The sequence below is a fragment of the Schistocerca piceifrons genome, chromosome 4 (genome assembly GCF_021461385.2).
Source record: "Schistocerca piceifrons isolate TAMUIC-IGC-003096 chromosome 4, iqSchPice1.1, whole genome shotgun sequence".
Classification (NCBI taxonomy): Eukaryota; Metazoa; Arthropoda; class Insecta; order Orthoptera; family Acrididae; genus Schistocerca; species Schistocerca piceifrons.
Window position 1 is genome coordinate 678,837,298 of NC_060141.1, and position 23,081 is coordinate 678,860,378.

General features: G+C 45.2%; 1 protein-coding gene across 1 annotated transcript in view; it reads right to left on the bottom strand.

Annotated features, from left to right (window-relative positions):
- LOC124794622 overlaps window positions 1-23,081 on the bottom strand; it is a 212,408-nt gene that overhangs the window by 174,943 nt on the left and 14,384 nt on the right. Inside the window, exon 6 of the mRNA XM_047258114.1 lies at window positions 6,561-6,785. Coding sequence (XP_047114070.1) covers window positions 6,561-6,785 — 225 coding nt within the window. The remainder of the gene's footprint in view (window positions 1-6,560; window positions 6,786-23,081) is intronic.

Consider the following 23,081-nt stretch of genomic DNA (forward strand, 5'->3'; position numbering starts at 1 on the left):
TATCCTATCTCATAGCATCTTTGCTCGACTGCTATTTACTTTCCAATTGTTGTCTGTCATAAGGAGTTTAGGTCGCGAGTTCGGGCGGCCAGTCAGTTGGAACACGTCTCGAGCGCAGTCCGGACCTGCCAGTCAAGGAGTTGCAATGCGGCACTAGTGCAGTCAGGCTGGAGCAGCAGTGAGGTCTGCATCAACATGGCTCGCCCAACCATTGCTGCCACACATCACTTGAGCCAGGCCACGGTCTTGGTGGGTCATCGGTCGGTCATGCTACCAGACGACGCGTTATGGCTCGCTGATCATTCATGAGTAAGGTGTGTGTGTGTGTGTGTGTGTGTGTGTGTGTGTGTGTGTGTGTGGGCAAGCGCGCAGGCAGGCATGCGCATAGACTCCCGATTTGTCTTCGTGCGCCCTTAGTTACTGTTGGGGTCTTCGTGCAAGTGTTTGTCAGGTTGTGTGTGTAGTTGGCCTTATTTCCACTGACTACTATTTTAGATGTTGTTGGCATTCTGAGGTAGTCAGTCGGTTGCTGCGGACCAGGGAAGGTATCTCCGCACAGTGCAGTTGGCTGGGTCCGCTGGCGGTCCCTGCGCAGTGTCTGAGCATGTGTGGAGCTGTCTGATCACTACAAGCTACGTAACTCACCGACCCAGGACGTCAAAGTTGATAACCATATTGGTTGACTACAATTCAAGTGGACCAGCAGAATTTTCTGCCTTGTGGCCGTTAGTGCATTGGTTACCTGCCCTGGCCACTAACGTAATTTCAGGCAGTGTCCTTTCCTCACCTGTTTTCACTATCCAGCATGGTGTGTAGTTTTGACAGCTTAATACATATTTCTTGTGGATAATCATGCCCTGTCATTTTGTGTTTGAATTCTCATGTATCGATTGGTGGCGAGAAAGTCGCTTGTCGGTCGGTCCGTGGCTGTCCCTTGTTTGGGTTCCGAAGGATCAAGTGAGGTTGGGCTCACCACCTGTCTCACCTAAGTGAACAAGGGCAGACAGACCCCCTGGAAGCTCCTGAGTGCTGTTGTCGACTGTCTTTCTCACCAGTGTTTAAATGTCTGTTTATAACCTATCATAGTCAATGATTAAAAAAATATTGGTTTTACTGTCTTTTATAGAAGTAAGTTTGAATTCTGGCAAGTGGATATTTGCTGAAAGATTATTGCTATTATGTTGTCTTTTCTTTAGTCCAGTCTCAGCTCACTAAAATTTAAAGCTAATGGTTATATTTTTTTTTTAAATTATCGAAAATTAATTGTGGGGCTTCAGCATTGGAACCTTGTTCTGAAAATTACCTTTCAAGCTTAAACATTGCAGCCTACTGCCTTTGAAAGGTTATGGTAATTTATTGTATTGCATCTGATTTACGTATATCTATTCACCGTTGCCTTAAGGCTTTCAGCCTAGCTGTGGTTATTTTGACTGCATTTTCATCTTGTTGATTGTCAAGACTTCTTGTTTGGAGGCCTTCAGCTGTGAAAAATTCGGAGTTTGCAATTCGTAGATGTAAAGGTTCAGCTATATGCTGCTTTGGTTGTAAATGTGTTATTAACTTACAATAAATTACAAGTTTAAGGTGAAACTGACCCCAACCTTATTTGGCCGCTTTCAACAATCCTGATCACCTGTTCTGACCAGCGGGTTTAGCGGGCATCTCACTGCATTCAAAAATAGTAACAAAGGAAAATAGCATTGGGTTAGGATTGAAGAAAAGCCTTGAGGCAAAAATCAAACAATGGAAGATCCTGCATGGAATGTTACAATATTATGATAAGGAAAGCAACTACTAACTGTATGGCGGAGATGCTGGGTCACAGGTAGATAAGGGAGGTGGGAGAGAGGGGGGAGGTGAGTGGGAGAGGGGGGTGTGAGAGGGGGTGGGGGTAGGGAGTGGGGGTGAGGGTGGGCGTAGGGGGTGGGGGTGAGGGAGAGGGGTGGGGTGAGGGAGAGGGGGTGGGGTGAGGGAGAGGGAGAGGGGGTGGGGTGAGGGAGAGGGAGAGGGGGGTGGGGTGAGGGAGAGGGAGAGGGGGGTGGGGTGAGGTGAGAGGGGGGTGGGGGTGAGGGAGAGGGGGTGGGGTGAGGGTGAGGGAGAGGGGGGTGGGGGTGGGGTGAGAGGGAGAGGGGGTGAGGTGAGGGAGAGGGAGAGGGGGTGGGGTGAGAGGGAGAGGGGGTGAGGTGAGGGAGAGGGAGAGGGGGTGGGGTGAGGGAGAGGGGGTGGGGTGAGGGAGAGGGGGTGGGGTGAGGGAGAGGGGGTGGGGTGAGGGAGAGGGGGTGGGGTGAGGGTGAGGGAGAGGGGGTGGGGGTGGGGGAGAGGGAGAGGGGGTGGGGGTGGGGTGAGAGGGAGAGGGGGTGGGGTGAGGGAGAGGGAGAGGGGGGTGGGGTGAGGGAGAGGGAGAGGGGGTGGGGGTGGGGTGAGAGGGAGAGGGGGGTGGGGTGAGGGAGAGGGGGTGGGGGTGGGGTGAGGGAGAGGGGGTGGGGTGAGGGAGAGGGAGATGGTGTGGGGTGAGGGAGATGGTGTGGGGTGAGGGAGGGAGAGGGGAGGGAGAGGGGCAGGGAGAGGGGGAGGGGGGTGGGGAGGGAGATGGGGTGGTGGAGGGGAGAGAGAGGGAGGGTGGGGGTGGGGCGAGGGAGAGTGGGTGAGAGAGGGGGGTGGGGGTGGGGAGAGGGAGAGGTGGGTGAGAGAGGGGGTGGGGGTGGGGAGAGGGAGAGTGGGTGAGAGAGGGGGGTGGGGGAGGGGAGAGGGGGTGGGGGAGGGGAGAGGGGTGGGGGGGGAGGAGAGGGAGAGGGGAGAGGGGGGTGGGGGGGAGGAGAGGGAGAGGGGAGAGGGGGTGGGGAAGGGGAAGAGGGGTGGGGTGAGAGGGAGAATGGGGTGGGGGTGGGGTGAGAGGGAGAGGGGGTGGGGGTGGGGTGAGAGGGAGAGGGGGGTGGGGGAGAGGGAGAGGGGGTGGGGGTGAGGGAGAGGGAGAGGGGGGTGGGGGAGAGGGAGAGGGGTGGGGTGAGGGAGATGGTGTGGGGTGAGGAGATGGTGTGGGGTGAGGGAGATGGTGTGGGGTGAGGGAGATGGTGTGGGGTGAGGGAGATGGTGTGGGGTGAGGGAGATGGTGTGGGGTGAGGGAGTTGGTGTGGGGGTGAGGGAGGGAAAGGGGGAGGGAGAGGGGGAGGGGGGTGGGGAGGGAGATGGGAGTGGTGGAGGGGAGGAGAGGGGGTGGGGGTGGGGCGAGGGAGAGTGGGTGAGAGAGGGGGTGGGGGTGGGGCGAGGGAGAGTGGGTGAGAGAGGGGGTGGGGGGTGGGGGAGAGGGAGAGTGGGTGGAGAGGGGGGGTGGGGGTGGGGAGAGGGAGAGTGGGTGAGAGAGGGGGGTGGGGGAGAGGAGAGGGAGAGGGGAAAGGGGTGGGGAAGGGGGGAGGGAGAGGGGGTGGGGAAGGGGAGAGGGGGTGGGGAAGGGGAGAGGGGGTGGGGAAGGGGAGAGGGGGTGGGGAAGGGGAGAGGGGGTGGGGAAGGGGAGAGGGGGTGGGGAAGGGGAGAGGGTGTGGGGGAGGGTAGAGGGGGTGAGGCAGGGTAGAGGGGGTGGGGAGGGGAGAGGGGTGGGGAGGGGAGAGGGGTGGGGGAGGGGGAGAGGGGTGGGGGAGGGGAGAGGCGTGGGGTAGGGGAGAGGCGTGGGGGTGGGGAGAGGCGTGGGGGAGGGGAGAGGCGTGGGGGAGGGGAGAGGCGTGGGGGAGGGGAGAGGCGTGGGGGAGGGGAGAGGCGTGGGGGAGGGGAGAGGCGTGGGGTAGGGGAGAGGCGTGGGGGTGGGGAGAGGCGTGGGGGAGGGGGAGAGGCGTGGGGGAGGGGAGAGGCGTGGGGGAGGGGAGAGGCGTGGGGGAGGGGAGAGGCGTGGGGGAGGGGAGAGGCGTGGGGGGAGGGGAGAGGCGTGGGGGGAGGGGAGAGGCGTGGGGGAGGGGAGAGGCGTGGGGGAGGGGAGAGGCGTGGGGGAGGGGAGAGGCGTGGGGGAGGGGGAGAGGCGTGGGGGAGGGGAGAGGCGTGGGGGAGGGGAGAGGCGTGGGGGAGGGGAGAGGCGTGGGTAGGGGGGAGTGGGTGGGGGAGGGGGAGAGGCGTGGGTAGGGGGGAGTGGGTGGGGGAGGGGAGAGGGAGAGGTGGGGGGGGAGAGGTGGAGGGAGAGGTGGAGGGAGAGGTGGAGGGAGAGGTGGAGGGAGAGGTGGAGGGAGAGGTGGAGGGAGAGAGGGAGAGAGGGAGGGAGTGGGAGGGAGAGGGAGGGAGAGAGGGAGAGGGAGGGAGAGAGGGAGAGGTGGAGGGAGAGAGAGAGGGGGGAGGGGGGGGGAGAGAGAGAGAGAGAGAAAGGGGGGGAGAGGTAGAGGGAGGAGGGGGGGGGAGAGAGAGAGAGAGAGAGAAAGGGGGGGGAGAGGTAGAGGGAGGGGGGGAGGGGAGGAGAGAGAGAGAGAGAGAGAGAGAGAGAGAGAGAGAGAGAGCGAGGGGGGGGAGAGGTGGAGGGAGAGAGGGAGAGGTGGAGGGAGAGGTGGAGGGAGAGAGGGAGGGGGGGGGAGAGAGAGAGAGAGAGAGAGAGAGAGAGAGAGAGAGAGAGAGAGAGAGGGCGGAGGGGGGGGGAGAGAGAGAGAGAGAGAGAGAGAGAGAGAGAGAGAGGGGGGGGGGCAGGCCTTGTAGGTCAAAAGCTTATTTCTGACAGAGTTTTTTGTTGTGCCTGTCTGCAACTCAGCATCTCCGCTACATGGTGAGTAGCAAATTTCCTTTTCATAATAAAGGGGATATTAAATTCAGGACCTAATCATTGTGTCAGCTTCCTCCAAATGTCAAGTGACTCTCTAATAACCCAGTTACTTCACCCTCATATTGAAAAAGAAGATACATGCACGCAAAAATTTGTTCTCTTCTAGTTGGTCCTGTAATGAAATTCATTAAAATTCCAAAATTTGGGAACATATGCAGTGGGAACTATTACCAGAAATAATTGTTGTCTTAAGTAATTCAGATGATCGAAAATTCAGATAAGTGTATGAAAAAAAACCATTTTTATTATTAACTCTAGAAATTATTATTATCTTTTAAGTAAGTTGTCATATGGTTATCTTTCTACAGTTAATACATAATGTTAGGTGATTGATTTTGTAAAAATGAGCAATGTAAGGCTTCTTCCAAAAGTTCATTAATCAGTTTCTTCATCACTTTCCTATGTTTACTCCCACCTTCACTGTCAAGTTTGCAGGTGTACTTTAAAACTGAATCAGTACTCTTTAATAGTGTGTATCACAGAGATACCCTCAACTCTCACCATTCTTAATGACTGACTGACAAGCAGTTTCTCCTTTTTTAAAGGAGCAATAAAATTTATCTTTAAGCAATAATACCACACTCTTGCACTTTGACAGACGCAGTACGGCATAACAACTGGTAGCTGTCTAACTCAAACAATAATGGAACTTGTATGTCAAGAGAGCAGGTGGGCAGTGCCAGCGTGACGTGTATGTGCCCACACGAACTAGACTACGAATAAATTTGTTCATGGTTCACAATCTAGATAAACATGAATCCACATAACTGAGATCTGGATAATCAAGTCTTCACTGTACATCATCTGCAGAAGAATCGAAGAGCTTGACTTTTTTTTTATACTTGCAGTTTTATGTTGTGCATAGAATACTGAATTCCTTCTTAACATCTTTCAGTGTAGTGTGTAGCTGGGCAAATACGGCACCTCTACCGTTTTGGTAATTGCCAGGGTTACTTTGTTTTTATCCACGGTGACTGCTTCTAGAGCACTGGAAACTCACAGGACGGTGAGATAAAGTTTAACAAAACTTGTTCAGTAAATGTGCAATGAAACAGACATGAACAAAATCCTCTACAACTGATCCAGGTTTCTCTCTGAGACGTGAAGACTGCTGTACACGGTCACATATTTGAGAAACCTAGTAAAGTTTGACTAATTGTTTGGTCATGTACAGAGTACTTAAAGGTGCATATGTACATGACAGTAAAAATGGGAATAACTGTGTGGGAAAAATGAAGGTTTAAAAATGGATGCATGAGAAGAATAATAATCTATAGAAAATTGTGGTTGTCACCTTAAGTTAACAGTAGGACACTGTCTCCTCAGAATTCTCTCTTTATAATTGTTTATCCAGTGCACAAGATTAAGCCATAAAGCATTTAGCGGTGGTAGTTCTCATACACATTTCGTAAGTCACATTTAATTTGGAGAAGAGAATGAAAACCTTAAAAATATTTGCAATATTTCCAACATTCAGAATTGGAGCAGTCAGCATTTTGTCTAGGAACTTTGTGCGCAACTACAAAATGTCTTGCCCGAATATATAATTCTTGGCATCTGTAACATTCAGGTCCTTCAAACAACATTTCTTATACTTATGCTCTTACCACTAAAAGAAGAGTAGTTGAGTTGGAAAGCAAAAGATAAGAACAACCACTGAACACACACAAGATATGCAGTATTTTAAATAAGTAAACCTATTGCAAATCTCTTGGCTGAATGAGAATACTCATTGTGATAAGTGTAGGTGAATAACTTCTAAATGGCTCACCTTACATTGTAGAAACCTCTCCCTTTAGAAACAGTTCTGCTGCTGCCTCCCGACTGAAGGCTACAATGAATTCCTTTCAACATAACTCCATTAACTTCATCATAGCCTAAACATTCATCATCAGAATAATCATCAATAAAACTGCCTCTGCCCACAGTAGGTGTCCTGTGTTCCTGAAGGTACACCTGTCTGAAACTGCCTCTTCCAAGCCCGATGCCACTCTTTCTGCAATGAGAAACACTTCATCATCTAAGGCAGCAAAACCATTATAAAAATTACTGAAATAAGATGGTACAGCACAAAAAGGTATTTACAAGTCATACTGTTTTGTACACACAAACTAGTTGGTGATCAAGCAGGAAGTCACTTTCAGTAATGAGATTAAAGCACAAGAGAATAAAATAAAACTACTATACTTACAAGACATGAACAGAGTGCCTCAAACTCATCTGTACTTTTTTACTAAGCTATGAATGCCACTGGAATTTAAAAACAGTAACTTTGTCACAATATTATGGGATTCGCAGTTTATACGAAAACCTCTTGTAAAGTGAGTGATGTGGCAAACTGCAAGATGGGACCCCATGTGCAGCAAAAACACAAATTATACTGAAAAACGCTACGTAGTAAGCTAAATACTGAATTTTAAAGTAAGACATCCACATTAACGTCAAATAGTGAAACTTCACCCAGTCACAATACGTGTATCACCATGTTTTAAGACATATGGCCACAATTTTCATCACAGGTAGTATTTTCTCTCATAAGACATTAAGTAAAACAAATGACATGATGACAAATGACATTGTAGCAAATATCCAGGAACAGTTTCTGAGGAGTCAGCCCCTGGTTCTGAATCATTTGTACAAAACAGGATCGAGTGGGAGGTCACCTCGGGACATGGCAGGCGGCAAAAGACTTCCCAGGGGACCACATGTAAGGCCTCCTCAGTTAGTCTGACAAACAGGTCACAGGTGCTGTCTGTGGTATACACTGTCCCTCAGCCAGATGCAGTTGCTTGTCATGTTTCTGAGGGAATCTCTCAGTCTGCAAGATTCGAGCAATATGGGATTATTGGTAATTCGGAGCTCCAATGTTAGTCGCATTATGGGGCCCCTTCGGGACGTGGCTACCAAGGGGGGGAAGAAAGCCAAAGTGCACTCCGTGTGCACACCGGGTGGAGTCATTTCTGATGTGAAATGGGTCCTTCCGGATGCAATGAAGAGCACAGTGTCCAGTGAATTGCAGGTGGTGGCTCACATTGGTACCAATGATGTGTGTCACTTTAGATCGAAATAGATCCTCTCGGGTTTCGAGTAGCTAAAAAAGTGGTAAAGGCTGCCAGTCTTGCTTGCGAGATGAAACCAGCGCTCACCATTTGCAGCATAGGCAGCAGCACCAATTGCAGACCACTGGTAGAGCCGAACAGAATGTCTGAATCACATGCTCAAGTGTTCTGCAATCACGTATGTTGCAGATTAGTCGACTTGCGCCATAGAGTGGTTGGATTTCCGGTTCCGCTGAATAGGTTAGGAGTCCACTACATGCAGGAGGCAGCTACACTAGTAGCAGGGACTGTGTAGTAAGGACTGAACTTTAAGTTAGAAGGTCTAGGGAAAACACAAAAAGGGCTTCAGTCTCAAAGGATGCTGGTTGAACACAGGAAGAACATAGATCCAGGAACCATCAGTATAACAGTTGTGAATTGTCGCAGCTGTGTTGGCTTAGTACCAGAGCTCCTAGCACTAATAGAAATCACCGATGCTCAAATCGTTACAGGCACTAAATGCTGGATGAAGCCATAAATAAGTTCAGCTAAAATTTTTGTGAAAAACCAGTGTTCTGGTGGCGTGTTTGTTGCTGTTAGACGTAGCTTATCTTATACCAAAATTGAAGGACATGGTTCCTGTGGGTTAGTATGAGACGAGGTCATTCTTGCCAACCAGAATAAAATAATATGAATATAATAGAAAGAAACATTCCACATGGGAAAAATATATTAAAAAACAAAGATGCTGTGACTTACCAAGCGAGAAAGCGCTGGTAGATAGACACAATAAAAAACACACACACACACACACACACACACATTTCAAGCTTCACAACCCATGGTTGCTTCATCAGGAAAGAGAGAAGGAGAGGGAAAGACGAAAGGATGTGTGTTTTAAGGGAGAGGGTGCAAATTTCTCGACCTCCGCTATCGGGTGGAGAAATGTAGGGTCCCCCTGAATAGGTCAGGCGTGCACTACACGCTGGAAGTGGCTACAAGGGTAGCGGAGTATGTGTGGAATGCACATGGGGGTTTTTTAGGTTAGAGAATTCCCTCCCTAGGCCCGACAAGACGCCTCCTGAGACGTGGCAAGGTAGGAGTAGGCAAAATGCAACAGGGTTGGTTGGTTGTTTTGGGGAAGGAGACCAGACAGCGAGGTCATCGGTCTCATCGGATTAGGGAAGGACGGGAAGGAAGTCGGCCGTGCCCTTTGAAAGGAACCATCCCGGCATTTGCCTGGAGCGATTTAGGGAAATCACGGAAAACCTAAATCAGGATGGCCGGACGCGGGATTGAACCGTCGTCCTCCCAAATGCGAGTCAAGTGTCTAAACACTGCGCCACCTCGCTCGGTGCAACAGGGAATAACAATATTAATGTGCTAATAGTAAACTGCAGGAGCATCTATAGGAAGGTCCCAGAACTGCTCTCATTAATAAACGGTCACAACACCCATATAGTACAGAGGGAGAGGGTGTCTAGGGACAGGAAGTTGGCTGAAACCAGACGTAAACAGTAATGAAATCCTAAACTCAGATTGGAATGTATACCGCAGAGACAGACTGGACAGTGAAGGGGGAGGCGTGTTTATAGCGATAAGAAGTGCAATAGTATCGAAGGAAATTGACGGAGATCCGAAATGTGAAATGATTTGGGTGAAGGTCACGGTTAAAGCAGGCTCAGACATGGTAATTGGATGACTATCGGCCCCCTGGCTCAGCAGCTGTTGTGGCTGAGCACCTGAAGGATAATTTGGAAAATATTTCGAGTAGATTTCCCCACCATGTTATAGTTCTGGGTGGAGATTTTAATTTGCCGGATATAGACTGGGAGACTCAAACGTTCATAACCGGTGGCAGGGACAAAGAATCCAGTGAAATTTTTTTAAGTGCTTTATCTGAAAACTACCTTGAGCAGTTAAACAGAGAACCGACTCATGGCGCTAACATATTAGACCTTCTGGTTACAAACAAACCCGAACTATTTGAAAGAGTTAACGCCGAACAGGGAATCAGCGATCATAAAGCTGTTACGGCATCGATGATTTCAGCCATGAATAGAAATGTTAAAAAAGGTAGGAAGATTTTTCTGTTTAGCAAAAGTGACAAAAAACAGATCACAGAGTACCTGACGGTTCAACACAAAAGTTTTGTCTCAAGTACAGATAGTGTTGAGGGTCAGCGGACAAAGTTCAAAACTATCGTACAATATGCGTTAGATGAGTATGTGCCAAGCAAGATAGTAAGAGATGGAAAAGAGCCACCGTGGTACAACAACCGAGTTAGAAAACTGCTGCAGAAGCAAAGGGAACTTCACAGCAAACCTAAACATAGCCAAAGCCTTGCAGAAAAACAAAAATTGCGCGAAGCGAAATGTAGTGTGAGGAGGGCTATGCGAGAGGCGTTCAATGAATTCGAAAGTAAAGTTCTATGTACTGACTTGGCAGAAAATCCTAAGAAATTTTGGTCTTTTGTCAAAGCGGTAGGTGGATCAAAACAAAATGTCCAGACACTCTGTGACCAAAATGGTACTGAAACAGAGGATGACAGACTAAAGGCCGAAATACTAAATGTCTTTTTCCAAAGCTGTTTCACAGAGGAAGACTGCACTGTAGTTCCTTCTCTAGATTGTCACACAGATGACAAAATGGTAGACATCGAAATAGACGACAGAGGGATAGAGAAACAATTAAAATCGCTCAAAAGAGGAAAGGCCGCTGGACCTGATGGGATACCATTTCGATTTTACACAGAGCACGCGAAGGAACTTGCCCCCCTTCTTGCAGCGGTGTACCGTAGGTCTCTAGAAGAGCGTAGCGTTCCAAAGGATTGGAAAAGGGCACAGGTCATCCCAGTTTTCAAGAAGGGATGTCGAACAAATGTGCTGAACTATAGACCTATATCTCTAACGTCGATCAGTTGTAGAATTTTGGAACACGTATTATGTTCAAGTATAATGACTTTTCTGGAGACTAGAAAACTACTCTGTAGGAATCAGCATGGGTTTCGAAAAAGACAGTCGTGTGAAACCAAGCTCGCGCTATTCGTCCACGAGACTCAGAGGGCCATAGGCACGGGTTCACAGGTAGATGCCGTGTTTCTTGACTTCCGCAAGGCGTTCGATACAGTTCCCCACAGTCGTTTAATGAACAAAGTAAGAGCATATGGACTATCAGACCAATTGTGTGATTGGATTGAGGAGTTACTAGATAACAGAACGCAGCATGTCATTCTCAATGGAGAGAAGTCTTCCAAAGTAAGAGTGATTTCAGGTGTGCCGCAGGGGAGTGTCATAGGACCGTTGCTATTCACAATATACATAAATGACCTTGTGGATGACATCGGAAGTTCACTGAGGCTTTTTGCAGATGATGCTGTGGTGTATCGAGAGGTTGTAACAATGGAAAATTGTACTGAAATGCAGGAGGATCTGCAGCGAATTGACGCATGGTGCAAGGAATGGCAATTGAATCTCAATGTAGACAAGTGTAATGTGCTGCGAATACATAGAAAGATAGATCCCTATCATTTAGCTACAAAATAGCAGGTCAGCAACTGGAAGCAGTTAATTCCATAAATTATCTGGGCGTACACATTAGGAGTGATTTAAAATGGAATGATCATATAAAGTTGATCGTCAGTAAAGCAGATGCCAGACAGATTCATTGGAAGAATCCTAAGGAAATGCAATCCGAAAACAAAGGAAGTAGGTTACAGCACGCTTGTTTGCCCACTGCTTGAATACTGCTCAGCAGTGTGGGATCTGTACCAGATAGGGTTGATAGAAGAGAGAGAGAAGATCCAATGGAGAGCAGATGTAGATGTAAGGACTCATTCCAATCCCAGGAGCGGAAAGACTTACCTTAGGGGGAAAAAGGGACAGGTATACACTCGCATGCTAGTGCAAGACACAATCGATGCACTTCTCTGCATGGTAGCAATGGAAATACTATCAATAACAGTGCTGCCGAAGCAGAGTTGCTAAACACAGCCCTCCGAAATTCCTTCAGCAAAGAAGAAGAAGAAAACATTCCAGAATTTGAACCAAGAACAGTTGCCAACATCAGTAACTTGGAAGCAGATGTCCTCGGATTAGTGAAGCAACTTAATTCAGTTAATGAAAGCAAGTCTTCCGTTCCAGACACTATAACAATTAGGTTCCCTTCAGAGTATGGTGATGCAATAGCTCCATACTTAACAATCTTATACAATCATTTGCTTGATGAGAGATCTGTACCCCAATACTGGAAAGTTGCACACGTCACAGTAATATTTAAGAAAGGTAGTAGGAGTAATCCACTAAATTACAAGCCCATATCATTAACTTCGATACGCAGCAGGATTTTGGAATATGTATGATCTTCGAACATAATGAAATACCTCTAAGAGAAGAACTATCTACTGACACACAGTCAACACAGATTTAGAAAACATTGTTCTTGTGAAACAAAACTCGCTCTCTACTCACACAAAGTGTTGGGTGCTACTAACAAGAGACTTTGAATTGATTCCATATCTCTAGATTTCTAGAAGACTTTTGATGCTGTACCACAGAAGTGGCTTATAGTCAAATTGCATTATGGAATATCACCTCAGTTATGTGACCGGATTTGTGATTGTCAGAGGCCACAGTTCATACTAATTGACGGAAAGTTGTAGGGTAAAACTGAAGTGATTTCTGGCATTCCTCAAAGTAGTGTTATAGCCCCTCTGCTGTTCTTTATCTATATAAAGAATTTAGGAGACAATCTGAGCAGCTGTCTTGGGTTGTTTGCAGTTGATTCTGTCGTTTATAGTCTAGTAAAGTCGTCAGGAGATCAATCAAAAATCCCAAAACGATTTGGAAGATATATCTAATATGAAAATTGGCAATTGACCCTAAATAATGTGAAGTGTGATGTCACCCACATGACTGCTAAAAAGAATCCGTTAAACTTCAGTTGGACAACAAATCAGTCAAATCTAAAGGCTGTAAATTCAACTAAATACCTAGGAATTACAATTAAGAACAATTTAAATTGGAAAGAACACACAGAAAATATTGTCAGGTGACAAACCAAAGACTGCATTTTATTGGCAGAACACTCAGAATATTTAACAGATCTACTAAAGACAGAATCAGTCAGTCTGTCTGTCTGTCTTGTTTTGGAGTACTGCTACGCAGTCTGGGATTCTTACCAGACAGGATTAACGGAGCACATCGGCAAAGTTCAAAGAAGACCAACAGGCTTTGTATCATCACAAAATAAGGTGGAGAGTGTCACTGAACTGATACAGGATTTGGGATTTATATCATTCAAAAAAATGGTGTTTTTCACTACGGCTGAATCTTCTCATGAAATTTCAATCAATCTTTCTCCTCAGAATACGAAAATATTTTGTTGATGCCAACCTACATAGGGAGAAACCATCATCATAATAAAATAAGGGAAATCAGAACTTGCACAGAAAGGTGCAAGTGTTCATTTCCCCACACACTGTTCAAGATTAGAATAATCCTATATTATTGTGAAGGTGGTTCTATGAACCCTCTGCCAGGCACTTAATTACGACCTGCATAGTATCCAAGTAGATGTAAATATGCAAAGAGAAACTGAAAATCAAACAGGGTATTATTGTTTCGGCTGGAATTTTGATTGGCTTTCGAGTGGCTCCTGATTGACTATCTTTCAATTCAATGTTTTCCTAAACGATTTTCTTTCCATTTCTGCTAAATGTATCTATGCAAGCTAGTTATGGAATGTCACGTCCAAATGGACGTCTTGCTGCTACATCATGACGCTGCTGTGCAACATAATTTAAATGAGAAAATAGAAGATTTGTGTATTGTGTGTGATGGCCCCATTTGCTGGTAAACGATATCTCCTCATTTGAATCCAACAGAAATGTCTGTGTACAACAGGATCTAACCAGATACCATTTTTGAGCTGACAGCATTCCCTCACGCAACAACGACAACCGTTTGAACTAACATGCAGCAGAATATTCATGAATAAATTATTCGCTCAGTGTTGCCAATTACATGCAAATTTCAAATTAATGCCAATACTTTCAACGAATATCAGTGCTATGAACTTCACTTATTGTTTTGATACTAATCTAACTAGAAGTTATTGTATCACATACATAAAATCAAAGCAATGGATAGTACACAAATAAAAAGTGGCTGACAGTAAGTTCAAGTTTAACAGCAAAATCAATTCATATGTAACAACAAATCTGTAGTGGAAACAAAAAAACACACACAATGGAACCGTCAGGGTTAAAACAAATAACTTCTGGCAGTTTTTGCACCAACATTACAATTCAGGTATGAAAGCAGATTATACATAATGAATCAGAGTCATGAGAAGATTAAACCACACTCCAAATCCACTGTGTTACCATATACAGTATAACCCCGCTTTTACATTCCTGAAATTAACATTTTCTCACCGTTTACAGCATTTTTATCACTCCCGTCAAATTTCCTATGACCACAATGTTAATTCACACCCGATTTTGCATCAACATATTTATAATTTTCCCATGATTCACCCTTTATGAAAAAATGTTTGTGGAAAAAAAAAAGCTGACGTAAAACGATGCTGGCATGACGTTGGCCATCAAGTAGTGTTTACAAACATCATGTGCTTATGTTTCTTGACACCAGGTTGCTCTACTCAGCAGATTAAAAACTGTAAACATGTAAAAGTCGGAACAATTTGTGCTGTATCTCTACTATGCGTGGTGGCTGATACGAATAACTAGGTTCGTACAAATAAAGATATCATTACCAATCACAACCATTTCCAAACTGTCTCTACAGCGCATGCGCAGTTCTGTGTTTGTTATAATCGTCTTCACACCTCTGTCAAACCATATTTAGTGTGTTTCGCCTTTTGGCCACTTGTAGCGCAAGTTTACACCTTTATTCAGTTTGCGTTATTCAAATGTTTTTGTGTCATACAGAAAAACCATGTAAGTGACCACAGGTGGTTAGGCTGTATGGTAGGGACTTCTTGGTATGAAACAGGCGGCAGCTGTCGAAGTGGAGGTATTGCTGGTGGTTAGTATGTTTGATATGGACAGAGGTACTGATGTAGCCATCTCTGAGGTGGAGGTCAACATCTAGGAAGGTGGCTTGTTGAGTTGAGTAGGTCCAGGTGAAGCAAATGGGGGAGAAGTTGTTGAGGTTCTGCAGGAATGTGAATAAGGTGTCCTCACCTTCAATCCAGGTAGCAAAGATGTCGTCAATGAATGTGAACCAGGTGAGGGGTTTAGGATTCTGGGTTTGTAGGAAGGATTCCTCTAGATGGCCCATGAATAGGTTAGCACAGGATGGTGCCACACAGGCACAGGATGGTGCCACACAGGTGCCCATAGCCTTACCACGGATTTGTTTGTAGGTAATGCCTTCAAAGGAGAAGTAATTGTGGGTGAGTACATAGTTGGTCATGGCGACTAGGAAGAAGGTTGTTGGTTTGGAATCCATAGGGCGTCAAAGGTAGTGTTCGATAGCAGTAAGGCCATGGGCATTAGGAATGTTAGTGTACAGGAAGGTGGCATCAATAGTGACTAGCAGGGTACTATGTGGTAAAGGGAATGCAACTCTGGAGAGTCGGTCAAGGAAATGGTTGGTATCTTTTATATAGGAGGATAGGTTCTGGGTAATAGGTGTTGGTCTACAAGAGCAGAGATTTTCTCAGTGGGGGCACAGTAACCGGCCACAATGGGGCATCCTGTGTGGTTGGGTTTATGGACTTTAGGAAGCATGTAGAACGTGGGAGTGCGGGGAGTGGTAGAGGAGAGGTTCTGGGATGGGCCTAAGGATTTGAGTAGTGATTGGAGATCCTGCTGGATTGGTGGAATGGGAATGAAGTCCTTCTGCTATGTAATCCTTGCAGTTCAAAAGTACGGTGGTGGAGCCTTTGTCTGCAGGTAGGATTATAAGGTCGCGATCAGTTTTTAGATGGTCGACTGCGGTTCTTTCCGCGGATATAAGGTTAGTATGCATGTTGAGGGATTTGGGGAATGATGGTGGGGCAAGGTTCAAGGATAAGAAATTCTGGAAGGCTAACAGGGGGTGGTCTGTAGGTAGCGGGGGTGGATCAAGGTTGGATGGAGGAGTGAACTGAGTTAGCCAAGGTTCAATATTGGTCTGTGGTTGAGTCTGATTGGTCGGGTTGGTGGTGCAAAAGTGTTTCCACTGTATGGACTGGGAGAAGGAGAGAAGGTCTTGACCTAGTCCTGCATGGTTGAATTTGGGAGTGGGGCAAAAGGTGAGGCCTTGGGAAAGGACTGATATTTCTGTGGGACTAAGGCTTCTGGAAGAAATGTACATGACTGAGTTGCAGGTCTGTTAGGTTTTGAGTTCTGTGTGGCAGTGGGAGGGAGTTTTGGAGGGTGGGGTAAGTGAAGTAGGTCTGCGAGACAGGGTTGGTCAGCTATGAGGGGGCGTGGGGGAGGTTTGGAGGTGGTTGTAGAAGTGGTGGACAGTGGTACTCCGAGGCAGGAGTAGGAAGTGAGCAGGATGGAGAGCTTTTTGAGGTGGTGTTGTGCATGTTACTCAAGTTCCTGCAGGGCAAGAGTGTCAATGTGTGTTATGGGTTCCAGGAATTTAGGATTACATAGCAGGAGAATTTAGCAGATGGAGAGAAGGTACTGCAAGGAGGATTGGGCTTAGTTGATATGGTTTTGCAGGACTATGTTGGTGAGGGCTAAGATTTGGCGGAATCTGAACAGGTGGAGGTCATTGTGGAAGGAGGGGTGGCAACCAGAGACGGGTAATTTGATGGTAAGGCCATTAGGGGGGGATTTCATGAGACAAGAAACAATGCAGGAACAGTATGTGGGACTGGGATCTGGCTAAGGATAAGGAAACTTTTCTGTATTGACGCAGATAGAAGGAGCAAAATGCGAAAAAATAAGTAAGAAAGTAGAATTACGTCCGAAAAACTATGTAAAAACAAATCCACAGTATGGCTATTGGCACCCGCATGGCACCATCCTATGCTAACCTATTCATGGGCCATCTAGAGGAATCCTTCCTACAAACCCAGAATCCTAAACCCAGGTCCACATTCACTGATAACATCTTTCCTATCCGGATTGGAGGTGAGGACACATTCACATTCCTCCAGAACCTCAACAACTTCTCCCCCATTTGCTTCACCTGGTCCTACTCAACTCAACAAGCCACCTTCATAGATGTTGACCGCCACATCAGAGATGGCTACATCAGTACCTCAGTCCATATCAAACATACTAAACACCAGCAATACCTCCACTTCGACAGCTGCCACCCGTTTCATACCAAGAAGTCCCTTCTGTTCAGCCTAGCCCCCCGTGGTCGTCCCATCTGCAGTGATGAGCAGTCCCTCTCTAAATATACTGCGGGTCTCACTGAAGCCTTCACTGACCATAATTATCCTCCCATCCTAGTACAATAACAACTCTCCCGTGCAACTCTCCCGTGCCAATCTTTCCAGTCTCCTACCACCTCCCAAAATGCCACAGTCCGGCCACAAAGGAGCATTACCCTCTTAACTCAGTACCATCCGGGACTGGAGCAACTGAATTACATTCTCCTCCAGGGTTTCCATTACTTCTCGTCGTGCCCTGAAATGAGAAATGTCCTACCCACTATCCTTCCCACCCCTCTTACCGTTTTATTCCACAGTACACCAAACCTACACAATATACTCGTCCGTCCTTACAGAACTCCTGCTCCCAATCCCTTACCTCATGGCTCATACCCCTGTAATAGACCTAGATGCAAGACCTGTCCCATACATTCTTCTACCACCACCTACTCCAGTCCGGTCACTAACATCACCTACCCCATCAAAGGCAGGGCTACCTGTGAAACCAGTCATGTGATTTACAAGCTAAGCTGCAACCACTGTGCTGCATTCTATGTAGGCACGACAACCAACAAGCTGTCTGTCCGCACGAACAGCCACCAACAAGCTGTGGCCAAAAAAACCAAGTGGACCACCCTGTAGCTGTACACGCTGCCAAACATGATACCCCTCATCTCAAGGACTGCTTCACAGCCTGTGCCATATGGATCCTTCCCACCAACACCAGCTTTTCTGAATTGCGCAGGTGGGAGCTTTCCCTGAAATACATCCTGCGTTCCCTTAACCCTCATGGCATCAACCTTTGTTTATCACTGTCCTCACCCATCCAACCCCCTCCCTGTTCCCATTCCAGCATTACACAGCCATCATTTCACTTCCACATCCAGTCTTTTAATTTATTTTTATTTCTCTCCTTTCCGATACCTACCCCCTCCCCCTCCGCACCATCTCTCCTGCCCTCCATCTAAACTGCAACACTTCACTGTCTTCCAGTCCCACCATACTATCCCTCCCCCTCCTCGCCCCAGCCTCCTCCTCACCCCCACCCAGTCGCCACTCCCATCATGTGCTGGTGCTGCTGCTCGCAGTGTAGTTTCAGCTCTCTGAGACTACAGACGTGCGCAAGTTGCGCTTGCGCTTGCTTGAGTGTGTGCGTGTGTGTGCATATCTACTGCTGACAAAGGCCTTAATGGCCCAAAGCTATGATTGTGTGAATCTTTTTATTGTGCGTATCGCGACTCAGCATCTCCACTATATGGTGAGTAGCGACTTTCCTTCTCTCGTATTGTTACATTTTATTTATTTTATAATCTGTTTCAAAGTAATTCTTTTAATTGCTGGCAAAATAAAAAAACATCGAATAGCATATAGGTTGGCTGTTGTACTTTCCTGGTAATGACACAAGAGTACTTTGGTCTTCAGACATATTGGAAATATTGTAGGTCATAACATGCAATTTAGAATGTGCACTAGATTACCACCATTCTGAAGACATTCTGGATACTTGTAACCATACAGTTCTGTGGGGCAAGGAAGGTAATTGAAACCTATTGTGGTATCAGAGGTCACTGATTAAAAAAATTTGAGCTTAATAATTTACTACGTTTCCAAGTTACATCACACATCTCAAATTCACTCCAATATCCTATACGCTAAGAATTTACATACAATTTAAACTTCATTTGCCAAAATTTGTAGTTGTGTTGTGGTACTGTGTACTTATTGTGTTGATTGCAGCAAAAATTTATTTCATGCTATAGCATCAGTTCTTCTATTATTGATTATTTTTGCAATTTTCTTTTAGGCCAAGTTTTAAGAAGAATTAGCCTCCTACGCTCAGCCTTCAAAACATTTTCAAAAATAATCAATTGTTTAAAAATCGTAACAGAGACTCTCCTATCAGAAGAACAACGTGAATTCCAGGAAGGCCATTCATGCAGTCATAACGTATTTACCACAAAAAGAATTTTAGAGAAACAACAAGAATTAAACTTGGAGAGACATACAGTTTTTATTGACTTTTAAAAGGCTATTAACAGTGTGAACAGAAAGAAACTATAGCAGATAGTGATTGAAGATGGATATCCTAGACATCTTACTGAAGTTATAAAGAGCTTATACATGACCACAAAAATAACCGATGTTGGTAATTACAAAACTGAAGAAATCACAACCAATAAATGATACAAACAAAGCTGCACATTGTCACCTAGTTTAATGTATGCATAAATGATTTTATTAAAAACTGGAAACAGGGAGTAAATATGGGTATACGGATTAATAGAAATAAATAAGTTAATATCCTTTTGTAGGCAGATGAAACAATTTTGGAAGAAAATGAACATGAGCTATAAAAATCAAGACATGAATTAACGTTACATGTGTCAGGGATAATGTATTTTGTAGGAAATATGGCTTTGCAATATAGTATAACTATCATACTGTCATACTTTAGTTGTCCTTTTCAATGGGAGTGTATATTGTCTGCATGTATCAAAAATATCTTGACTTTTTGAGTGTGTGTGTGAGCATAGCCTTGGCAAAATGTTCCAGACAGCTTCAAGGAATCAGAAAACTTTATCACTAGTTTGTCTCTAGTCATAACAAGGCTCTGTTGAATTTGCAAACTCTGTGGCTTACCAATTTCAGATATTAAGAGAGGATCAGCAAGTGTAGATGAAAGTTATTTGCTTACTGTTTCATAAAACAATGCATCAGCCACAATGATGCTCCACTGTGAATGCTGTTATCAAGTACAGGACGAGCTGGATGTCACCAATACCCAACTGCAAGTCTTCCCCGCATATCGCACAATGGAAGCTGCTGTGAATGGATGTGTTGGGAGGGCTAACGAGCAGACATCAAAGGTACCTCAAGGAATGTCCTATCCTGCAGATACTGTCTTCTCTACCAGAAGTAGGCGACATATCACCACTCATCCACATAACTGTGAGAGGCATACGTAAGAGGCGAAATCAGGGAGGAGAGAGGGTGTATATCGATCCCTAAACAAGAAGTTTGAGGCATTATCTTTCACTGAAACTGAGCCACTGAGATACACTTTGACTGTTGGGAGACCTGCTGACATGTCATGGGGAAGCAAATGCAGAAGTGAAAGGTTCTATTGAATATTGGTAGTTCGAACAAATAGCAAGTAATAGCACCCATTGCAGAAATAGCACCAAGGGATGAGGAGGATCTGTTTATGCATTTAGTTCATAGTTGTAGGCCGCTACTGCGGGAACATAGTGCAACCGACTGCAGATTGTGGCATGCAATGAAACACATGATGCCTGTCATCTGGGCTACGAGCTCAAACTTCGTCCACAAAATTTCAACAAAAATTAATACTTGCAGCACTGACCCCATAACTGATGGTGGTCCTCTGGTTCTGCATTAAGTCTAAGGCTTGTACTGGAGACTTTGAAGATTCTCTGGCAAATTAGGCTGCACCTCCTAGACTTCCACAATGGGTTGACAACTGGGTCCAGATGATGATAACTTTATGAGACTGTGATGTATTACTTTATGATACAAAGAAAAGATGCACAAGATTATTAAAGTCTTGGTGCTCAAGTGCCAAAGCATTAGCAGCAAAGTGCATTGAAGCTCAGATAATACCATGTACATAAAGCTGGTTGAAACCAAAAATTATTAGCAGTGAAATTTGAATCAAACTGTATGTCAAAAGGCTAAACTAATGGGAAATAAATATGATGCATCTGTCTAACTAGATGCGGAACTGAAAGACAGAGACAGAAATTAAAGTTCAATGTGAGATTGTTTGGGCACAATTTCACATCAAGGTTGGGCATAAAACTGGATCCTTCTACCGACCATCACATTCTTCTCCACAAGTAACCAAAACCTTTACAAAAAAAAGCTAAGTTCACTAATACCATAATTTCACCACTGGAGGAGTCTTTAGTAATAGTACAATAAATAGTGGTAACTACACTGTATGTGGCGTGCATAACAATACACACAGCAAAACAATACTAAATGCTGTGGAAACTACATAGAACAGATACTTCTGAAGCCCTTTCATGGCAGAAATATATTGGATTTAATGACAACAAATGCACATAGCTCTTTCCAGAATGTCCACATAAATTGGTATTAGTGACCATTATGCATTATAGCTACAATGATTAACAGGGCACAAAGATCAACAGAAATAATTGGAAATATAACAATGAAAACAATTACTGATAAAATTATTGAGTTAGATAAATAAAAAGTCTACTCACCAAGTGGTGGCAGAACACACACATAGAAGACTGTTGGGATTGGCAAGCTTTTGGAGCCAGCGGCTCCTTCAGGCAGAAGGGCTGAAGGGGAAGACAGAAGGGTGAAACAAAAGGACTGGAAAGGTATAGGAGAAGGGGTAGATTTTGGGAAGGTGACCCAGGTCAAGGCAGACTCACCATATTGGATGAGAAGGAAAGATTTACATGTTCCACATAAAGAGGCAATTGTGTCGTACCTCAATAAGAAGCCTTTGAACACACAGCTGTGGGCAGGAGCATACCCAGGAACTGTGGCTGAAGTTTAGAAGAGTAGTTGACCAAGTGCTGGATACGTTTGCATCTAATATAAAAGTTCATGACAAGAAGGACCCACCATGGTATAAAGTCTCTACAAAGAAACCTCCAAGAAATTGTGAATTGCATTTCATTCATCTCATGACGTACATTTGCAATCCATTTGGTTTGCGTACAGGGGCCAGGTCAAAAATCTACAACACAGTTACAATGATTCTTACATTAATAAATAATAGCACTACAATAAATAACAACACCATTACGATATTTCTTGGAATATGTAACACACTGTATCCAGCTCAAATTTCCAAGTTTGTCCTGCATGACTTCATCCACTGAGTAATAACACTTCAGTGTCAGCAACAACTGTATAATGGGAGTAAAACCAAGCATTTGAATAAAGGTAGAAAATGGCTAAAATGAAACCTGTCTAACTGTCAAAAATGCAACATCTTATTGAAAGAGCTCTCACAAAACCAATAAAATATTTTGTCATAAATAAAAGCTGTCAATAACACTGAAGTTAGTGCCCAGACACTCATGTAGGAGACAAACTAAAAATTGGAAAGAGACGCCATGGCATCCTCAAAGAAGAATTATTGACAAATGTTGTTTCTAACTTCAGGTGTCCCCTAGGGAAGTGTGTTGGGACTCAAAGCTGTTTATGTCCTATATTAATGATCAGATAGATAATATTAGTAGTAACCCCATTTAAAGCAGTTACTTGTAATGATATAGAAAAGGTAAAATATTCAGCCAGATAAGACAAGACTTCAATGTGATGCAAAGATTGCGTTTAACTATTTAGAAATGTGAGATTGTGCACACCACAAAACAAAAAACACTGTACAGGGTTTCTTGTCTGAACAGACAAGAAACCCTCTACAGTGATGTCTGTGAATTCTCTCCAGTGCCATCAGAATATCATTTAATTCCACAGCCAAATGCTGCAGAAAACACACTTTAAAAACTGTGTATTTGGAGGTCTGACAGATCCAGATCCTTGAGACATTCTGTAGTGCATATCTCACATGGCTGGGTCACATGGGCCCAATTTCTGAACAGCCATTCAAAGGTCAGTTGGACCACAGCACTAAATGCCAATGACTGAGGTGATACTGAGATTTTCAGTGCCTATCAAGCCAGAGTGGTGGTTCAGCAGCCTCTGCACGCAGACTCCGTACAGGGCTGCCCCGAAAGGCTTCAGTTGATATCATAATACCCTCATGGTGGACAACGTCTAACATCATGAGGTAGGAAGTACGGGCAGATCCATAGACCATGCTGCCATAGTCTAAACGTTATCGAACGAACGCCCTATAAAACTGCAAGAAGTGGGACCTGTCAGTTCCTCGTCTTTTCACT